The following is a 16455-nucleotide window of genomic DNA, read 5'->3' as shown; positions in this document are numbered from 1 at the left end:
CTGTGTGCAGAGCACTGTTTTAAGTACTTGGGAGAGTACAATACAAGAGAATTAGCAGACACATTCCCTGCTCCTAATGGGCTCACAGTCTAGAGGTGGGTGAAAGACAATAATATGAATAAATAATATATAATAAATAATTTGTAGTGCTGTGAAGCTGGGGGTTGGGTGAATATCGAATGTCCAAAGGTCACAAATCCAGGGCTTAGAGAGCAAGCTGTGGAAAAGAAGGTTTGATCAGGGAAGGTCTGATTAATCAGGGAAGGCAGAGCATTACTAAGCACTCGGTTAATAATAATGATGGTATTAAGCGCTTACTATGTGCAAAGCACTGTTCTAAGCGCTGGGGAAGTTACAAGGTGATCAGGTTGTCCCATGGGGGGCTCACAGTTGTAATCCCCATTTTACAGATGAGGTAACTGAGGCACAGAGAAGTTAAGTGAGTTGCCCAAAGTCACACATCCGACAGTTGGCGGAGCCGGGATTTGAACCCATGACCTCTGACTCCAAAGCCCGTGCTCTTTCCACTGAGCCCAGAGTTGGTAGGCGCAATCCCTGCTCTTAAGAAGTTTGCAGAATAGAGGAGGTGACTGATATTAAAATAAAATACAGCGAGGGGAAGCGGCAGAGTAAAGAATATGTACATAATTGCTGTGAGGCAGGGAATGGGGAGAATATCAAGGTGCTTTTTGGGTACGGTCTCAAGTGTGAAGCTGACACAGATGGGAAGGTGAATGGGATGCGGAAGTGAGGAGTTAGTGAAGGCTTCTTGAAAGAGATATGATTTTAGTTGAACTTTGAAGGTGGGGAGAGTGCTGGTTGTTAAGACATGAAGGAGGAAGAAATTCCAAAGCCAGAGGGAGGAGCTGAGCAAGTGGTCGGCAGCAAGTGATATGCGATTGATGTACAGTGTGTATGTTGGTGGTAGAGGAGCCCAGTGTGTGGGCTGGGTTGTACTCCGACAGTAGGGAGGTCAGGTAGGAGGGGGCAAGGTTATTCAGGGCTTTGAAATCAATGATGAAGAGTTTTTGTTTAAGAACTTCTGACCTCATTCCTTCAAACCTCATCAAAACACTTACCTCATCCCGTCTTCCCTTCCTTAGCATCATCTTCAACTGCTCATTCTCCATTTGCTTCTTTCCCACTGCTTCAAACATGCTCATCAGTCCCCTATCTTAAAATCAACCTACCTGACCCCACAAATCCCTTTAGTTATCACCCCAAATCACTCCTACCATTTTTCTCCGGATTTCTCGTACAAGTTGTCTACACTTGCTCACTCCACTTCCTCTCCTCCAGGTTTCTCCTTTAACCCCACTAATATGGCTTACTTCACAGAAACTGCCCTCTCAGGGATCATCCTTCTGGCCAAATCCAACAGCCCCTACTCGATCCTCCTCCTTTTTGTGCTCTCCACTGCCTTTGGCATGCTTACCATTCCCTTATACTGGAAACGTTATTGACCTCGGCTTCACTGTTTTCTCCTGGTTCTCCTCCTATCTCTCTGGCCACTCATTCTCAATCCCTTTCAAAGGCTCCTCCTCTGCCTCCCATCCACTAACTGTGGGAGTTCCTCAAGGTTCAGTTCTGGGTCCCCTTCTATTCTCCATTGAAATCCATCCCTTTGGAGAACTCATTCGCTCCGATCACTTCAACTACCACCCTATGCAGATGATTCTCAATTCTTCATCTCCAGCCCTGATCTCTCTCCTTCTCTACAGTCTCATATTTACTCCTGCCTTCAGGACATCTCTACTTGGAGTCCTACCGACACCTCAAATTTAACATGTCCAAAACAGAACTCCTCATCTTCCCAGTCAAACCCTGTTCTACCTGTGACATTCATTCAAACTTACTTATTGAGTGCTTACTGAGTGCACAGCTCTGTACTGAGCACTCGGTAGAGTACAGTATAACAATAATCAGACACACTCCCTGTCCACAACGAGACATCACTGCAAAAAGCCCCACCATCCTTTCTGTCTCACAAACCCATAACTTTGGCATTATTTCTCATTCAACCTGCCTATTCAGTCTGTCATGAAATCCTGTTGGTCCAACCTTCACAATGTTGCTAAAATCCACCATTTCCTCTCCATCCAAACTTCTACCACCTCAATCTAAGCACTTATCATATCCCACCTTGATTAAAGCATCTGCACACAGTAAGTGCTCAATAAATACAATTGAATGAATGAATGAATCAGCCTCCTCATTGACCTCCTAGCCTCCTGTCTCTCCTCACTCCAGTCATACTTCAATCTGCTGCCTGGGTCATTTTTCTAAAAAAAACCCCAAAACATTCAGTCCATGATTCCCACTCCTCAAGAACCTCTAGTGGTTGTCCAGCCACCTCAACATCAAACAGAATCTCCTCGTCTTGACTTTAAAGCACTAAATCACCTTGCCCCTTCCTATCTCACATCACGGATTCCTACTCCACCCAACACACTCTCTTCAATCCTCCCACAGCAACCTACGGAGAAGCAGCATGGCTTACTGGAAAGATCACGGGCTTGGGAGTCTAATCCCACCTCTGCTGCTTGTCAACTGGGTGACTTTGGGCAAGTCACTTAACTTCTCTGTGCCTCAATTACTTCATCTGTAAAATGGGGATTAAGACTGTGAGCCCACATGGGACAGCCTGATTACCTTGTATCTACCCCAGTGCTTAGAATAGTGCTCGGCACATAGTAAAAGCACTTAACAAATGCCATCATTATTATTATTATTACTCACTTTACCTCAGTTTCTTCTATCTCACTGCCAACCTCTTGTCCACATCCTCCTTCGGGCTTGAAATTCCCTCCCCCTTCATATCTATCTGACAAATACTCTCCCCACCTTCAAAGCTTTATTGCAATGATATCTCCCCTAAGACGCCTTCGCCAAATAAGCCCTCATCTCCCCTACTCCTCCTTCCCTCAGTATCACCCTTGCACTTGGATTTGAGAAGCAGCCTGGCTTAATGGAAAGAGCCCGGGCTTGGGAGTCAGAGGTCATGGATTCTAATCCAAGCTCCACCACTTGTCTGCAGTGTGACTTTGGGCAAGTCGCTTAACTTCTCTGTGCCTCAATTACCTCATCTGTAAAATGAGGATAAAGACTGTGAACCCCATGTGAGACAACCTGATTATCATGTATCCATCCCAGTTCTTAGAACAGTGCTCAGCACATAGTAAGCGCTTAACAAATACCATTATTATTGTTATTATTGCCCTTTATTCACCCCACCCTCAGCCCCACAACGCTTACGTATGTTCCCATAATTTATTTTAATGTAAGTCTTTCTCTAGAATGTAAGCTTCTTGTGGGCAGGGAACATCCCTACCAACTCTGTTAAGTGTACTCTCCCGAGTGCTTAGTACCCTGTTGTGCACACAGTGACTGTTCAGTAAGTGCGTTTGATTAACTGATTGGATGTCTTCAAGCCGATGTCAAGGAGTTTCTGGTTCTGCGGAGATGGAAAGGTCATTATTGCAGGTTTTGGGGAGCGGGGAGATGTGCACAGAAATTTTTGTGGAATAATGATCCAGGCAGAAGAGTGAAATCTGGGCTGGAGTGGGAAGAGACAGGAGACGGAGGGAGTAGCAGTTTGGATAGGGAGGAAGGGACAATTCTAGGTGTGTCACGAAGATAGAAACAACAGGATTTGATAGACTGAATAGGTGCATTGAATAAGAGAGATGAGTTAAGGTTCCATTGACAGGAAACTGCATCTGTCCATCCATCCATCTGTTTCATATCCATTGCTCATCAAATGGGAAAGGGCTGAAAAAGAGTCCTAAACTTTGCCCACCTTATCAAAGTCAACATATTTTAAGTGCAACTTTCAGACGTATTATTACGTATGTCATTTTCAAAGGGTTAAGGTGGATATACTCTTACTAGGACTTAGCTCATTGCTTTGCACTTGTATTTAAATGTAGGCTATTTATATCACACATTGGAGAGGTAAGAAAATGAAAAGGAAGTAATAGTTGATAGAGCCCAGAAGTGATCAGTTCTGTGTGGTTTTTACAAAGTACTGTGAAATTGTAAACCCCTAGAGAGCAGGAATTGGGTCTTTTACCTCTATTGTATTGTCCCATGTGCTAAAGACTTCTCACACAAAAAGTGCTCAGTAAGTGAAGCTGTGAGGTGGTAGGGAAATCACCTTGTAGTATAAAAACATTGCAGTTCTTTATTAATGCTGATATAGTTCATCTTGTTTTAATCACAAAGGCCCTTAGACAATCAGAGACACTCTTCTAGTGAATATCAGACAATTGTAAATTGGTGGATATATTCTTTTCATCATTGAAATAAGTGGTTGTATTCATGCTGCTTTATGGAAATGAAAGTCTAATAGCTGTTATTATATCAACAAACATATTAATTTTTAAACTCTTTTTAAAAACTTAATTACTTCTTTCCAGTTCCCGGAGGAGTAAGCCTTATGATAAAAGTGATAATGATTTCGATGTTGAAGATTTTACTTTTAAGAGGAAGGAAAACTGAACACAGATCATTTCTCCAGGTCCTGGAATGTAGACCAGAGAAGCAGTGTGGTTCAGTGGAAAGAGCCCGGGCTTTGGAGTCAGAGGTCAGGGGTTCAAATCCCGGCTCCACCACTTGTCAGCTGTGTGACTTTGGGCAAGTCACTTAACTTCTCTGTGCCTCAGTTCCTCATCTGTAAAATGGGGATTAAGACTGTGAGCCCCATGTGGGACAACCTGATCACCTTGTAACTTCCCCGGCACTTAGAACAGTGCTTTGCACATAGTAAGCGCTTAATAAATGCCATTATTATTATTATTAGACTAGACATAATTAATCTAAGGTTATTACGTGTGCAAGAGGCATCTTGTCACGTGGCAATCATTTTGTATCGAATAAAAGAAGCCAAGTTTGTTAGCCCAAAGAATATGATAGTTCCAATTGGATTCAATCAATCAGTGATAGTTATTGAGCATCTAGTATGCACAGCACTGAAATAGTCACTTGGGAGAGTACAGTGGAGCTAAAAAGCATATTCCCTGCTGTCAAGTATCTGTCAATCTGGCAAATAGTTCAAATTCTGAATGTGTGATGTGTATATCAGGGAGCGTTCCAGGATGTTAAACTGCCCAGGTTATGCCAGGCTCATTCATTCATTCATACAGCCTGTACTGTGTAGTATTTGTTATTATGGGCAAAGCCCAGAGCTTTGTAAAGAACACAAGACAAGGAGGCAAGTGAGACAGGAGTGCCAGGCACTGGAAGCATGAAGCATGACACGCAACAAGGGACAGCATTTTTCCGTCAACAATGTGGCCAGGATTATGAGCTCCTCATAGGCAGGAAACGTGGCTCCCAACCCTGTTGTATTGTAATAATAATAATAATAATGATGGCATTTATTAATTGCTTCCTATGTACAAAGCATTATTTTAAACGCAGGGGAGGTTACAAGGTGATCAGGTTGTCCCACAGGGGGCTTATAGTCTTAATCCCCATTTTACAGATGAGGTAACTGAGGCACAGAGAAGTGAAGTGACTTGCCCGAAGTCACACAGCTGACAATTGGTGGAGCCGGGATTTGAAACCATGACCTCTGACTCCAAATCCCGTGCTCTTTCCACTGAGCCACACTGCTTCTTCTCTACTGTGCTCTCCTAAGCGCTTAGTATAGTGCTGTGCACACAGTAAGCACTCAGTAAATAGCATCAATTTATTGATTGACTGTGGGCTCTTCAGCCACACCCGCTTTCAATTGAACTTCACCATCAGTGATATCTTCTTAGAATAGGAAGGACAGATTTTATATGCAAATATTCTGAATTCAATTAATCTCCTGTTCCATTCTCAAGCCTAGCCATGTACTGTAGGTTGAACAGGCTAGAAGCTACAGTACAGCTCTGCTGTATTTTATGGTGACGAAAAAGGGGTCAAGGAGAGTCCTTTCATCAGTGACTCAAGTGATCATACTGTCATGGAGTAGCCTAAGGATCTTGGTGAACTTTTGAAGACAGGGCATTTCTTTTTGGAGTAGCCTGGGGCCTGGTCTGTTCGTAGTGTCAAATGATTTTAAAATGTCTAAAAAAGCAGTTAGGAAGGACATGATGTTACTCCCTGCTCTTTTTCTGAACCAGCTCCCCCTCCCCTCCCCATCACCCCAAATCGCTCCCTTTGATCTACCCCCCCTTCCTGCCCTCAGCACTTGTGTGTGTGTGTATATATATATATATACATATTTATAATTCTATTCATTTATATTAATGCCTGTTCACTTGTTTTGATGTGTATATATCTGTAATTCTATTTATTTATATTGATGCTGTTGATGCCTGCTTACTTGTTTTGATGTCTGTCTCCTCCCTACTAGACTGTAAACCCGTTGTGGGTAGGGATTGTCTCTCTTTATTGCTGAATTGTACTTTCCAAGCACTTAGTACAGTGCCCTGCACACAGTAAACACTCAATAAATATGATCAAATGAATGAATGAAACTGCCGTCCTGCAAATCAATCAATCAAGTCAATCAATTTTAAAACCATATTTAGAAACAAGCATAACAAATTCTAAAATGTAGATTATAACAATGATAACATCAATTAAGTGATAAATACATCCCTTTGAGGTAGACAAACTACCACAGTTGGATTAACTGCCTATTTTCTTTTCTCTGAAGGGTGGCAGAACCTGATCTTATCCAGAAAATAGACGAAACACCAAACCAAACTAACTTCAATGTAATGTTAGGGTTCAAGGTTTAAACGATGATTTTTTTAATTTTTGGTGGCATTTGTTAATCTGTTAATTTTTTAATTTGTTACTGTGTGCCAGGCACTGTACTAAGTGCAGGGGTAGATTCAAACTAATCCCCAAGAGGGGCTCACAATTTAAATCCCCATTTTACAGATGAGGTAACTGAGGCACAAGAGAAGTGAAGTGACTTGTCCAAGGTCACACAGTAAAGTGGTGATATGGGATTAGAACCCAGGTCCTTCCGACTCCCAGTCTCCTGTTCTAGTCCCACAGGCCATGTTGCTTCTCAGTGTCACATTTCTTAATGTCACACACGAAAACCACCATGCAATATGGAATTTGTAAGACTGTAACTTTTCATTATTTTAGTTATAAATGGCTCGTAAGTCCTTGAATTCATCTAGAAATTTAATTTTTCCATACCACTTTCATGTTGGTTAGATCACTGTAATATTTACTGTTGCCACTGATTTGTTCAGGTACATCCTGCAACAGGGCGATGAGGAATAAGTTGAACAATTTTGAATTTTCTCCCCAACACTGATTTACTCTGTGAGTGAGGGAAAAAAAGTGAGAGAGAAAACGTCTAACATTTATTTCAGTCATTCATTCAATTGTATTTATTGAACACTTACTATGTGCAGAGCACTGTACTAAGCACTTGGAAAGTACAATTCGGCAACAGACAGAGACAGTCCTTACCCACCAATGGGCTCACAATCTAGAAGGGGGGAGATAGACAACAAAAGAAAACAGGTAGACAGGCATCAATACCATCGAAATAAATAGAATTATATATGTATACACATCGTTAATAAATAGAATAATAAACATGTACAAATAAACACAAGAGCTGTGGGGCAGGGAGGGAGGTAAAGCAGAGGGAGAGAGTAGCGGTGTTGGGGAGGAGAGGAGGAGCAAAGGAAAAAGGGGGTTCAATCTGGGAAGGCCTCTTGGAGGAGGTGAGCTTTCAGGGCTTTGAAGAGGGAAAGAGAGCTAATTTGGCAGATGTGAGGAGGGAGGGCGTTCCAGGCCAGAGGTAGGACGTGGGCCAGGGATAGACGGGGGGACAGGTGAGAATGAGGCACAGTGAGGAGAGTAGCGGTGGCAGAGGAGCGGAGTGTGCAGGCTGGGCTGTAGAAGGAGAGGAGGAAGGTGAGGTAGGAGAGGGCAAGGTGATGGACAGCCTGAAAAAATAAACACACCACTGTAAATAGCAGTTGCTGGCAAGAGTAGTGAAGGGCGATGAGACTGCAACTGAAGGAGCCGATCCTTCCAGAAGGATGAGAAGCAGCATGGCTTAGTAGAAAGAGCACAGGCTTGGGTGTCAGAGGACCTGAGGTCTAATCACGGCTCCACCACTTGTCAGCTGTGTCACCTTGGGCAAGTACCTTCACTTCTCTGTGCCTCATTTCCCTCATCTGCACAATGGGGATAATAGGGATTTAATACCTGTGCTCCCTCCTACTTTGAATGTGAGCCCCATGTGAGACCTGATAATCTTGTATCCACCCCGGTGTTTGGTGCGTATTAAGCGCTTTATAAGTACCACTGTTATTATAATCATTAGGGAGTGTGTTTGTGTATTGTTCTATTGTACTCTCCCAAGTTCTTAGTATAGTGCTTTGCACACAGTAAGTGCTCAATGAATACGATTAAATGAGTGAATGAAAGAAGGGGCATCAAAACCACCGACAATAGGGGAGTGCCAGGAATCGATTGAGAGGGACAATCACAGAGAAGAAAACTCACCCACCTTTGTGGATGATCAGAAAGGAGAACAGGTACAGAGGTCATGACAGCTGGACTGGCTATGGCCTCTTGCAGAAGATTGCACAGATTCTCCACTGCGCTAACCCCCAAAACCTGCACAATACCCCAGACATCTCCAGTGCGACCTTGGAGCGGTGGAAACCTCCTTCTCGGGTGGGAGACACCGATCGGAAAGTGTTGAAGGAAGGCTTACACTCGTTGTGGGCATCTGATACATTGTTGTGTCACCCAAGGACTTAGTATGGTGCTCTGAATTTGTTACTTCTTGTGGTCTAACAGAACCTTAATGAAAAGGTGTTGCAAATAAAATTGCCGCTAAGAACCACTGCCTGCTATCTGGGGGAAATGCTAAAAGAATAATCTAAAATTTTCATTTATCTACTAGTTGAGATTACCACTCCAGAAGGTCTTTTTCCTAAAGCGGGTGTCGTAGAAATTTCTGACTTGATTTTTAGGCCACTTTTGAATCCCTCATTTCTAGCAGAGAGGCTGCAGAACAATGTAGATTGGCAACAGGAGGAAGAAAAGTTGAAAGAAAGGTTTGGGAATCTACAGATTGAATAATTAGACCCTGAATAGTGAGTTGTTGAAACTTCTACAATTTAGCATGCTCGATCTCCTTAGTAACTAATGTGAGGTTGCTAAATCAAATAAATAAGTGGCTCTAGAAAAAGAAAAATGTCTACATCTTCAGTATATAAAATATTTCCTGCAAGAATTCACTCACTCTTCATTTGATTTATGAAGGAAACGCGATTAGATCGCACAACTACATGGAAGAGAAATTTGGGCCCTTACTTTGTTTGGAACAAGATTAACTGCATAACACTAATTTTAATCCATTATACATCTTTTTTTTCAGCACAAATGGACCCTCGAGCCCTATCTCCCAGAGAAATTAAAAGTGACAGTGATGATGACGACCTGCCAAATGTGACCTTAGATAGCGTTAATGAAACTGGATCCACGGCCCTTTCCATAGCCAGAGCCGTTCAAGAGTGAGTATTGTCATATTGCCATGGATGTTCCATAGATAATGGAAACACCAGCCATCTGCTGTTTTAGAGATATGTTTTCCTACTTTAAGATGACATCCACACCAGCATCATTCCATTTGAGTTCATGTTGTTCCAAGCAAGAGGAAAAAAAAGATGTTTTTCTGCAAAGGAAATTGATAGTTTTAAGGAATAGCTTTAAACACAAGTCATGACAATACAATAACCACGATAATCCAATGGCAAAATGAATGGGGAGGGGAGGTGACGACCGTACTGGGAAACTCTTTGACTCGGTAAAATATCAGAAGCCCTTCAATTCTGCTTGTGAAGGAACCCAAGCAGAAAGGAGAAATTAGTAAGAAATTAACCAAGAAACAGACTTTTTAGAGCCAACACTTCAAAATACTCTTAATCATTCTCCGTGGTCTCCTACTAGGCTGAACACAGAGTCATTTGAGTCTTCTTATGATTACTGCACATTTAGAAGGTATATCTTTTTAACATTTCTAAGGCTATAGGAGAGGAAAGGGAAAAGGAAAATATGGGAGGAGTATGGGTGTAGTAGTGAAGCAGCATGGCCTAGTGGAAAGGACCTACGTCGTGTGTCCTTCAGCAAGTCACTTAACCTCTTGGCTATTAACAAGCTAATCAAGTTGGACACAACCCCTGTCCCATATGGGGCTCACAGTGTCTTGATCCCCATTTTACAGGTGGAGGTAGCTGAGGTGCAGAGAAGTAAAATGACTTGGCCAAGATCACACAGCCAAACAGGCAGCCAAGCAGGTTTAGAACCCAGGTCCTTCTGATTCCCAGGCCCATGCTGTATAAGTAGACCATGCTGATTCTCTTCAAGTTACCTTGAAGAGCTTTAAGAAGTTCTTATTTCTCCAAGTAATTCTCATTGACCCCTTCCTGCTGTGCCCACCATCTGAAAGGCCCAGAGTTTTAAACACTCTCTTCCACAATGCCCCACCTCCACCTGCAATCATTCTGGTAGCCAGAGAGTTTCTTGGTAAAAATACAGAAGTGGTTTACCATTGCCTCCTTCCGCGCAGTAAACGAGTCTCCGCCCTCGACTCTCTCCCTTGCCGCTGTTGCCCAGCACAGGTGAGTTTTGACTTGGAGCAGATTTGCCTTCCATTCGCCAGCCACTGACCAAGCAAGGAATGCAGTGGGTATAATAATAATAACAATGTAGGTATTTGTTAGGTGCTTACTATGTGCCAAGCACTATTCTAAGCTCTGGGGTAGGTACAAAGTCATCAGGTTGTCCCATGTAGGGCTCACGGTCTTCATCCCCATTTTACAGATAAGGTAACTGAGGCACAGAGAAGTTAAGTGACTTGCCCAAGGCCACACAGCTGACAAGCAGCAGAGCTGGGATTAGAACCCATAAACTCTGACTTCCATTAAGCCACTCTGCTTCTCTGTGTATGCCTCTGATTGACATTCCCTCCCCTAGTCGAGACTGATACAGTACTGGAAACTCTCTAGGTGCATCCCTGACAGGGACAGTGGCTAGCTAGTTGAAAATATTTTCTACATCTACTTCCCTGCTTTTTAGACCACGTCATAGTCAGACCAAGAACCATAAACAGTGATCTCTCTTACAATCAGTCAATCAATTAATCAGTCAGGTTTATTGAGCAGAGCACTGTGCTAAGCACATGGGAGAGTACAGTATAACAGAGATGGTGGATGCGTTCCCTTCCCACAAAGACCTTTCAGTGTAGAGTTCTGATTATACCCTAAAGCAGACCTGTACCTGAAGCAAAGCTGTAACCTTTTGAGAGACACACAAGCAACCGTGTCTTTATCACGCTTCTTGTAATCCTCACTCTCATCCCAAAAGGGCTAATCCCATTTCAAGGGGCGGATGAGTAATAAACAATGTTTAGTTTATGTTCCTTCTAACCTGCTGTCACATCATTCTGCTTTTCCCCATCTTCCCGTAATCCTAGTCCCCACGGCAAGTGCTTGCCATAATGTTTACTTGGAATTCCTCTGCATTTTGCTTTCCAACATTGAAGTTGCTTCTGGCTGTTCACAACCAACGTTATCTTACACAAATTCAGTTCTGGGGCACTAATTCCCGCTGCCTGTCACATTTAGTCACGTGTAGCTGGTGAAAGACAGGAGAGGAGCACATAGGGGAGTTTCTCCCAGTCCTCCCAGATGATGCAAAGCAACTTTAAGGACCTCATTCTGGAATCCACTCAGCAAGTGCATGGCGAGTAACCCTGCTGATGGTGAAAGATGGTGGTCCATAATAAAGGCCCTTGCAGCAAAGGAAACATTTGACCCCTTCCATGATCTGAAGTCCAGCCCTGGCTGCGTTGCTCTGCTTGGATGCATGGATGGCTTCATCCTGCAACCTCCCATAATGAGAGTTCACTCACAAACAGCCTCTGAAATTTGCTCAGGCACAACCCAAGAACCAAGTGAAGGAGTCTTCTCGCATACCAATTTTCCTCTGCGTTAAGTAGAAATACCTAACCACTGACTTCGTCTCCACAGCAACTCTCTTATGACAGCTATTTTTTACCTAATATACTGCAGCTGATTCTATTCTCTCCCTCCCCAGATAACCAGCAGCGTGGCTCAGTGGAAAGAGAACGCGCTTTGGAGTCAGAGGTCGTGGGTTCAAATCCAGGCTCCGCCAATTGTCAGCTGTGTGACTTTGGGCAAGTCACTTCACTTCTCTGTGCCTCAGTTACCTCATCTGTAAAATGGGGATTAAGACTGTGAGCCCCATGTGGGACAACCTGATCACCTTGTATCCTCCCCAGTGCTTAGAAAAGTGCTTTGTACATAGTAAGCGCTTAACAAATGCCATTATTATTATTATTATAACCATCTTAATGTGCTTTGTTATCATTATTATTAGTATCATTATAATTATTCTCATTATATTGTGAAGTGCTTACCGTGTGTCAAGCACTGTTCCAAGCACTGGGGTGGATATTAGGTAATAGAGTCAGACATAGTCCCTGTCCCACAGGAGGCTCACAGTCTAAATAGGAGGGGGAACAAGTGTTGAACCCTTATTCTACGTTTGAGGAAACTGATGCTTTTAGACTGTGAGCCCACTGTTGGGTAGGGACTGTCTCTATATGTTGCCAACTTGTACTTCCCAAGCGCTTAGTACAGTGCTCTGCACACAGTAAGCGCTCAATAAATACGATTGATTGATTGATGCACAGGGACGTTAAGGGACTTTTTCAAGGTCACACAGCAGGTAAGAGGCAGAATTGGGCTTAGAACCAAAGTACTTGGTTTTAGGACCCGAGTACTGCCTTGGTTACTGCATCTGCCTTCTCACTGACCTCCCGGCCTCCTGTCTCTCCCCACTTCAATCCACGGATCCTTTATCAGTGAAAACGTTCAGTCCATGTCTCCTCACTCCTCTAACGGCTGCCCGTCCTCCTCCCCATTAAACAGAAACTCCTTATCATTGACTTTAAAGCACTCAATCAGCTTTCCCCTCCTACCTCACCTCACTAATCTCCTACTACACTCCACTCCGGTCCTCTAGCTGCAGCTTACTCAGTGTGCCGCGATCTCATATATCTAATTCATTCATTCATTCATTTGATCATATTGATTAAGTGCTTACTCTGTGCAGGGCACTGTAATAATAATAATAATAATAATAATGACATTTGTTAAGCGCTTACTATGTGCAAAGTGCTGTTCTAAGTGCTGGGGAGGCTACAAGGTGATCAGGTTGTCCCACGGGGGGCTCAGTCTTAATCCCCATTTTTTACAGATGAGGTCACTGGGGCACAGAGAAGTTAAGTGACTTGCCCAAAGTCACACAGCTGACAAGTGGCGGAGCTGGGATTTGAACCCATGACCTCTGACTCCAAAACTTGTGCTTCTAGACTGTGAGCCCACTGTTGGGTAGGGACTGTCTCTGTATGTTGCCAACTTGTACTTCCCAAGCACTTAGTACAGTGCTCTGCACACAGTAAGCGCTCAATAAATACGATTGATTGATTGATTGTGCTCTACCCACTGAGCCATGCTGCTTCTCTAAGTGCTTAGGAAAGTACAATAGAGTAATAAAGTGTGACAATCCCTGTCCACAATGAGCTTACAGTCTAGGAGGGGGTGGAGACAAACATCAATACAAATAAAGAGACATCAATATAAATAAATAAAAATTACAGGTAAATGCATAAGTGCTGTCGGGAGGGGAGAGGGGGAAGAGCAAAGGGAGCAGGTCAGGGTGATAAAGAAGGGAATGGGAGATAGGGAAAATTGGGGCTTAGTCAGGGAAGGCCTTTTGGAGGAGATGTGAGGCACAGAGAGAAGGTTTGCACCAGAGGAGCAAAGTGTGTGGACTGGGATGTAGAAGGAGAGAAGCAAGGTGAGGTAGGAGTGGGCAAGGTGATGGAGAGCTTTAAAGCCAAAAGTGAGGAGTCTTTGTTTATATGGAGGTGGATAGGCAACACTGGAGATTCTTGAGGAGTGGGGTGACTTGTCTTGAACGTTTCTGTAGAAAGACAGTCCAGGCAGCAGAGAGAAGTATGGACTGGAGTGGGGAGAGGCAGGAGGTTGGGAGGTCAGCAAGAAGGCTGATGCAGTAATCTAGGTGAGATAGGATGAGTGATTAACACGGCAGCAGTTTGGATGGAGAGGAAAGGGCAGATTTTAGCAGTCTTGTGAAGGTGAGACTGACAGGATTTGGTGACAGATCTTGCTGCTGTCATCTCTCCCTCATCCTTCCTTTAGCCTGGAAGTCCCTCCCCCTCCATATATGTAAGACCACCATTATCCCCACCTTCACAGTATTTTTAGGGTCACAACTTCTCATCTGGTTGAGTCCACTTTTCCCCTGCTCGCTCTCCCTTCTGTGTCATCTATGCACATGGATCTGTGACTTTTGGATTTTCTATATTCACCTCACCTCCAACCCCAAGCACTTATGTACATATTTAAATTTATATACCATATATTATTTATCCATATTAATGTCTATCTGTCCCTCTATACTGTAAGCTCATTATGGGCAGTGAACATGTATTGTACTCTCCCAACCACTTACTACAGTGCTCCTTACATAGTACAGATTGACTGATTGATTGAAGTCCTCAGTCCCACGCCAGTGCTCTTTCCACTAGGCAATGCTGCTTTCCTGTTCTTGATTCATTCATTCACTCATTCAATCGTATTTACTGAGCGCTTACTATGTGCAGAGCACTGTACTGAGCGCTTGGGAAATACAAGTCGGCAACATGTAGAGATGGTCCCTACCCAACAACGGGCTCACAGTCTAGAAGGAGGAGACAGACAACAAAACAAAACATGTAGACAGGTGTCAAAACCATCAGAATAAATAGAATTATAGCTATATGCACATCATTAATAAAGTAGAGTAGTAAATAAGTACAAGTAAAATAGAGTAATAAATCTGTACAGATATATATACAAGTGCTGTGGGGAGGGGAAGGAGGTAGGGCAGAGGGAGGGGGACTATGCGGAGGGGAGGAGGAGAGGAAAAAAGGGTTCAGTCTGGGAAGGCCTCCTGGAGTAGGTGATCTCTCACTAGGGCTTTGAAGGGAGGAAGAGAGCTAGTCTGGTGGATATGTGATTCTTCGCCTCCAACCTACTATGAATGCCTTCCTCCTGCGTGGAACTTCCTTCCCCTTCAAATACACCAGAACACAACTCTTTACCTCTTCAAAATCATCCTGAAAGACCCACCCCCTCCAGGAAGCACTCCCTGATTATAATAATAATAATGGCATTTATTAAGTGCTTATTATGTGCAAAGCATTTTTCTAAGCACTGGGGAGGTCACAAGGTGATCAGGCTGTCTCACGGGGGGATCACAGTCTTAATCCCTATTATACAGAAGAGGGAACTGAGGCACAGAGAAGTGAAGTTACTTGCCCGAAGTCACAGAGCTAAGTGGTGGATTCGGGATTCGAACCCATGACTTCTGACTCCCAACCTGGGACTGTTTCCACTAAGCCACGCTACTTCCCTTATTTCCCTTATTTCCACTACCCCGGGTTGTTTCAACCATTCAACACCTTTTACAGTTATGTTTATAAGGCAATTCTTAGCCCTTCTCTACATAGCTATTTAAATATGCCCCATGCCTTTTCAATTACTTATTCATCTGCTCTATTCCAGACTTCCCTTTCAGATTGTAATGGCAGAGACCATGTTTTCAAATGCTTAGTTCAGTACTTTTCTACCGTAAGGATTTAATACATCATCTTGATCGATACACTGATTAGTTGGATGCTTATTCCCGAGAGTCACATTTGATATCTAGAAGAGCCATATCTCTCGCCCAAGGCATTTTGTTCCCATCCTGCCTTAGCTTCTTCTTAAATATCATGTATTTCTCTTATAGACATTGGACTCTTCTCACACATATATTTTGCCTGCAGTTAATTTCTGAAGTTTTTTTTTGTGTGTGTTCTGTTGGCAAATACCCAGAATGTGTCTATGAATAGTCTGTGGTAAATTCAGTCAAACTGCTGGGATAAAACCACATTTACCTAATGCTCTTTGAATTTAACAGTAAGGGAGAACACTTCTTCCTCCTGCTATCACTGGAGACCAAACCATATTTTTCATGATTTCTGTCAGATAAGATTTGATCATTCTTTTCTTTTGCGTATATCCATGATTTTCTGCTTCATATCCAATGATATTCTTTATGTAAATATTCATTAAAAAATAGAAGTAAATTATACAGTGTCTTGCAGTACATGTAAGTTTATTAGAATGTGATTCCACCAGGTAAGTGAGGATAGAGCCATTTCTTTGGTAAGATAGACATAATACATAAGGTATTCTTGATAAGAAAGTAATATGAATAAAAAACGAACCATAGAACTTTTACCTGAAGTTAAGGTTGGAAATAGGGCATACATTTCCAAGCTTATATAATAATAATAATAATAATGATGGTATTTGTTAAGCACTTACTATG

At 42.9% G+C, this 16455-nt stretch overlaps 1 protein-coding gene across 6 annotated transcripts in view; it reads left to right on the top strand.

Moving 5' to 3' along the window:
- The window catches only part of KLF12 (Kruppel like factor 12), a 491848-nt gene that overhangs the window by 338588 nt on the left and 136805 nt on the right, over positions 1 to 16455 (top strand). For all 6 annotated transcript variants that reach the window (XM_038765801.1, XM_038765824.1, XM_038765808.1 and 3 more), the window contains one exon: positions 9365 to 9500. In XM_038765801.1, coding sequence (XP_038621729.1) covers positions 9365 to 9500 — 136 coding nt within the window. The remainder of the gene's footprint in view (positions 1 to 9364; positions 9501 to 16455) is intronic.

This window comes from Tachyglossus aculeatus, chromosome 2 (assembly GCF_015852505.1).
Source record: "Tachyglossus aculeatus isolate mTacAcu1 chromosome 2, mTacAcu1.pri, whole genome shotgun sequence".
NCBI classification, from domain to species: Eukaryota; Metazoa; Chordata; class Mammalia; order Monotremata; family Tachyglossidae; genus Tachyglossus; species Tachyglossus aculeatus.
This window is presented reverse-complemented; position numbering and strand designations above follow the sequence as displayed.